The sequence below is a fragment of the Berghia stephanieae genome, chromosome 8 (assembly GCF_034508935.2).
Source record: "Berghia stephanieae isolate SIO BIC M18660-M18661 chromosome 8, UCSD_Bste_1.3, whole genome shotgun sequence".
NCBI classification, from domain to species: Eukaryota; Metazoa; Mollusca; class Gastropoda; order Nudibranchia; family Aeolidiidae; genus Berghia; species Berghia stephanieae.
In genome coordinates, this window is record NC_088367.1 from 41916348 (window position 1) to 41921745 (window position 5398).

Here is a 5398-nt window from a genome sequence, read left to right on the forward strand (position 1 = left end):
GCTACATTAATTAATTAATTAAGTTATCTTTTAAATATTTGGGACAAACGGAGAAGTGTAGGGGATACAGGATATTTCTGTTAATGAAACTAGTTTAGCTGCTTTTTAGATTACTTAAAATAATGTTATTATTAAACATATCAGATTTATCTTATTTCAATTAGGCGTGTATGTCTGTGTAAGGGTATCACATGGCCCCTTCCGATGGGATGACAGCTGTATGTTAAGAAATGTTGATATTATACTTCATTGAATTTAGAAATGAAGAAAAAAAAAAGTAAATGAAAATTGTGCTTCTGTGTTTTATTACATTAGAGGGGCTTTAAACACACTGATAAATGTTTATTGTTAGATAGAAATAAGAATTGTAAAACATTTATATTATTTTTTTAAAAAATATTTTAAAAAATTGTTTTATGTATATATATCTATTAATTAATTAATTTTTTTTTGCCAAATAACCGTTTTGTTTTAAAATGTTTTTCTAAGTCCACATTGTACTTAATATTGACTCTATATTTTTATATATTTATGTTAACATGCATTTACCACATATGGTTTGGTGGCTTTGTGATACTGTGTCTCGTCTTGTCAAAAATCAAGCAATATTGTGCATGGTCAATGGCTGGATGGATGACAGTGATTATGGAAAATTCTGGTCCCGATATTTTGTCCTTTGATAAGACATTTGTTCACACATGTTACCTCAATGGGCCAGCTGTGGGTATAAAAGAAACATTGTGAAGTGCATTGATCATGTGGAATTGCACTATATATGTATGTGAATGCACAAATTATTAACCTATCTGTTCATCCAAAATTTTATATTCCACTGATTGATATATGTATGATTATATTTTTTTTTTATATATGAGAAAAATTATTCACACTAACTTTGATGAAGCTCTTTACTCTTTATTCAAGTTAAGTAGCATTCACTCAAATTAACCTTTAGAAATTACAAGAATAATTCTGTCATATCCAAATCATTCCAATGAAGTGTTTGTTCAGATTAAGCAACTTTCTCATTACTACTCTATTCTGGAAAAACACATATTAAAAAATTTGGCCAGAAAACTTGTCCTTCAAATATTGATCGATTTAAATGACTCTCAAACTCAGGATTTTGGCGAAGTCCCGGGTTTGAGAGTTTTTGCTAAGATTAGAGTCATTTAAATTGATCGATATTTGAAGGGTGTTTTCGGGTCAAATTTTTAAATATGTGTTTTTTTCAGAGTACGACAGACCACTGACTTCATCAACTGTATAGGGCACCTTATTCAATGGGTATTGAGTAATTCTTAAAAGGCCTTGATAAAAATGAGTTTTCCATTACATTAATCAGATTAAACTCTTGCAGTTTAGCCATAATGCTCCGTGTGACCCCTTTATTGTATAAGTGACAAATGCCTTTCTATTAAAATTTTTAATTGTGGGAATTCAACTAAGAAACATTTAAATTTTTTAATTGAATATTGGGAGACAAAAACACATTGTAGTAATTTTTTTTTATTCACAGATATTTTTCATTTGAATCCATCACTGAATACTGCTCCAATTTCTGCATCAAAAACAGACAATGCTACTGATAAGCATGGAGTCCATCAAAATATTGAGAGAGGCAAAAGATCGATAAAGAAGAGCCAAAGATGTCTTCAAAGTCATTTGTCAAAAGGAAAAAATATGAGGAGCATGTTCAAATGTCTTGTTTGCGGCAAAGAATTTAGGACAAAAAATAATTTGATAGTTCATTGTAGAATCCATGACAATGGTAATGAAGCAGGGGAAACTCGAGTTTGTATTCTGTGTAATGAGCAATTTGATGACACAAATTCCTTGTGGTTACACAGAAGAATTCATGAAGTAACACAGGAAACCTACAAGTGCGCGTTTTGTTGTGAAGAGTTGCAATTATGCTGACAAATTTACTTAAGAAATAAGAGATAAATATTTTAGCAAATCAAACCATTATAAACACCTTCAAGTGGCGATTGCATTGTAATATATTTAGATTCTCGTAAGAGCACTGTCAGTTAAATCTCAAATATTCCAAGAAGGAGAGGAGAAGGAAGTAAATGTAGAGTAGGTGGAAAAGAAGAGGAGGGTAGAAGAGAATCAATAGGGGAAGGAAAGAAAAGGAGAAAAAAGGAAGAAGTAGGAGAACCACAGAAAATAGAAGCTACAATAGTCAAGCTTCTAAATCTGTTTTGTACTGTAATCATGGTACTCGTCAAGTTTAGAGGCCTCAGGATTACAATACATCTTAAAATACTAAAACTTACTGAACTTTGTTGTCCCAAAGGAGGGGGAGAAAATGGAGATGCTGGTGTTGGAATTGATGAGGACGAAGGTCTTCTTGATGGAGGGTGAGGACTGGCTATGGGAGAGGTCAAGGTCAAGCCACGTCCTGATCCATCCGACGCAACCCGGCCTTGACCCACTTGCGGGAAAGGTGAACTTTCTTTCTCGGGCAAAACATAGACGTGAACCATGTTACCCCCTGTCCTCCCTTCCTCTTGGACCAGGAGCACTTGCATTGGAGTGGAAGATGCGGGTATTCCCAGTTGAGGAGCCAGCTGAGGCACAAGGTGGGATGGAATGAGGACACCCTGCATTGGATTTGTAACCCCTTCCATTTCAATCTGAATCGGGGCCGTGCCTGGGATGGATCGGAGACCTATTGCTGCCATTTCGCCTTGACTTAGTCCTGCAGTGTTGTTGCTCGATGCTCCAATATGCCTTGGTACAGGAGTTGAAGTGTTGTTGGCTGCAGATTGAAGATTATGAGGATGGTAAGGCATGGGCGATTGTACAGCTGATGGAAGAAGTGTAGATGGCTGATTGGAAATCAACCTTGAGTTTTCATTTTCATCATCAATGGCTTCTATGACAGTTGGTATGTAAGGAGCAGACATGCCTGGAGGTACAAATGGCTGGTTAACAGCTTCGTCTATTGGAGTAAACACACGACGGGGATTAGGAGGTGTGGCACTATTGATATTGATGACTGACTGTGATTGGCTTCTTTTATTTTGTGCCAACTTTCTTTTCTTTGGTCTTGCTGCTGATGCATTTGATTTAATATTGTTTTCATCATCATTCTCTTCGGATTGGTTCTCCTCCTCTCTGAGTGAAATAAAGAGAAAAGGAAGAAAAATGTTAACATTAAAATGACTTAACACGATAAGTTTCTATGACTACCCCTTTGTTACTCAACTAAAGACAAACATACTACTTAACAAAGTGTGACACGAGAACTGACCAGCTATTTTAATATTTTATGTACAAACTAGTGCATTTATTTAATATTGTTTAATTCCATGAGGGGCAAAAATTTGAGATAATTTATTTGATCTTATTTTAAATTCCTTCCATCTTCAGATGTTTTTGAATTTCAAATTATTTTCTTTTTTTTTTGATAGTTTGGTTTTGAAATTTTACTCGAACTGTTTAATCATGATTTTGTTTTGTGACCATTTCTTTAAAAAAAGGAGAGAGAGGTATGTCAAGTTACAAACTCTAAGTAGACTAAATCGTAATGGAACAATGGCATAATATGTTATTTTATGACACAAAACATTTTATTTACATAATTAAAACACAGTGGTTTATCAGGCTATTTTACTAAATGCATCTGACACTGTGGCGTATTCACTCAGCAGCCTTATTTCTTGATGGTGGATATCAAACCACACAAGATGGACAAAAAAAAACCCCAAAAAATGATTCCCCATACCACCAGACTGGTCATAATATAAAAAAACAGCCTGACCCATGACATATGTAGTGGTATATTAATTTTCGTTTTTATTTATTTTGTCTTTACAATGCATTCAGCACCCCAAAACTTCCGTTAACACTTGACTGATCCAGCTTGTTGTGGTGGGAAATGAACTGCAAACTGCATGGGAGAATTGGACTTATAGTAACGCATCCAACAGGAACTAATAATGCTGTCTTCACAGATCAACTTACTCATAATAATCATCGTCATACTCTGGTTCATCGCCCCAGTCATCCTCTTCATCTTCTGATTCTTTGGCCTTTCCTGAAACAAAATTTTTTTTTTTTTAATTGGTTAATGAAATAAGGTAGCATAAAAGGCTGAGTGATATTGAGCCTTATCTAGCACTAACTTAAAGCAATGCTGAATGTAGTCAGTGAAAGTAAAACTTAAAAAACAATTTTTGTAAAAACGGAGTTTTTAAAAGCGCAATATCCACTTAACGTGATCAAAGTGCTTTACAAGGGGTCCCTGACCAACAGCAACACGTAACATGTAGAACAAGACATGACACCTGTCAGACGATACTACAATCTTTTTTTCCAGACAGAGACAACGCTGTTGACGGCCAGGTACTCATTTTACACCTGAGTACGGTGAGAGAATGTGAGTAAAGAGCCTTTTCCAAGGACTCAACTATGCACCAAGCGAGGTTCGAACTCAGGACCTTCCAATCCGAAAGCAAGTGTCATATCACTTGACCACATAGCCACACAAGCAAAACTTTTACACCCCTGAATTGTATAGCTAGTAGGTAAGTAAAACACTCCATGCCAGGCTTGATTACTAGTACGAAAAATTTGTAGAATTACGAAATTTTGACTCCAATTTCAGAAGTACATGAGCATCTCTAAGTCATTAAAATCTATTTGAAAAGAGATTTATGCCAGACTACACGATTTTAAGGATTTTGAAGTGTTATTTAATCCATGTGAGAGTAAATTGTTGATTTTTAAAGTTAACTAAAGCGACGACAATTTTTTTTATCTCCGAAAATTTACAAATTTTAAAACTTCCAAGTAGACAGGTTTGCTCTATGCACAAAGCCCACTCGACTCTGGGGTGAAATTTTACCAGGCTGTGACCACAGGTAGCCATGCAAATTGTTAAGATGCAATTTAAAAAATGGGAATCTGTAACAGGCAACTAGTATTGTATGAAAAGCAGATTTAATTCCATCAAATTTGATGGCTTGAATTAAAGAAACTTGTAATTTTAAAAAATGTAATAATTTATACATTGACAGTGTTATCCTTCATATAATTCATAACGGAAGCCTTGATTATGCTGAGATTGGAGGGAAAATAATATGCGTAGTATAAATGTGCACATTTTATATTTTAAGGGTAAAAATAAAAAAATTTTTATCATAATTTATGAATAAGGCCATCATTTTTATTCAGATGGTAATAAATTACAGCTATTCATTTAGCGTCAAGCCCCATAGCCTGAGATAAGAAATAGCTTTTTGTTGTTACTACAAATGCTTGTGAGATGATATACATAGTAAAAGAAAAATGACTCACTCTTCTTGGCTCTCCTTTTCTCTTTCTTGATTTTCTTTAGCCTCTCCTCTTTTGCCTCTTCCTTGCACTTGCGCTTCACCTCTTTCTT

The 5398-nt window shown here is 34.6% G+C and overlaps 1 protein-coding gene across 1 annotated transcript in view; it reads right to left on the reverse strand.

Moving 5' to 3' along the window:
• Positions 1–282: 282 nt before the first annotated feature.
• The window catches only part of LOC144978705 (uncharacterized), a 19608-nt gene continuing 14492 nt past the window's right edge, over positions 283–5398 (reverse strand). The window contains exons 9-12 of the mRNA XM_078925124.1: positions 5311–5398; positions 3976–4048; positions 2283–3126; positions 283–718 (exon numbers count right to left, since the gene is read on the reverse strand). The exon at positions 5311–5398 is cut by the window's right edge and continues 83 nt beyond it. Of these exons, the coding sequence (XP_078781250.1) occupies positions 707–718; positions 2283–3126; positions 3976–4048; positions 5311–5398 (1017 nt within the window). The 3' untranslated portion in view covers positions 283–706. The remainder of the gene's footprint in view (positions 719–2282; positions 3127–3975; positions 4049–5310) is intronic.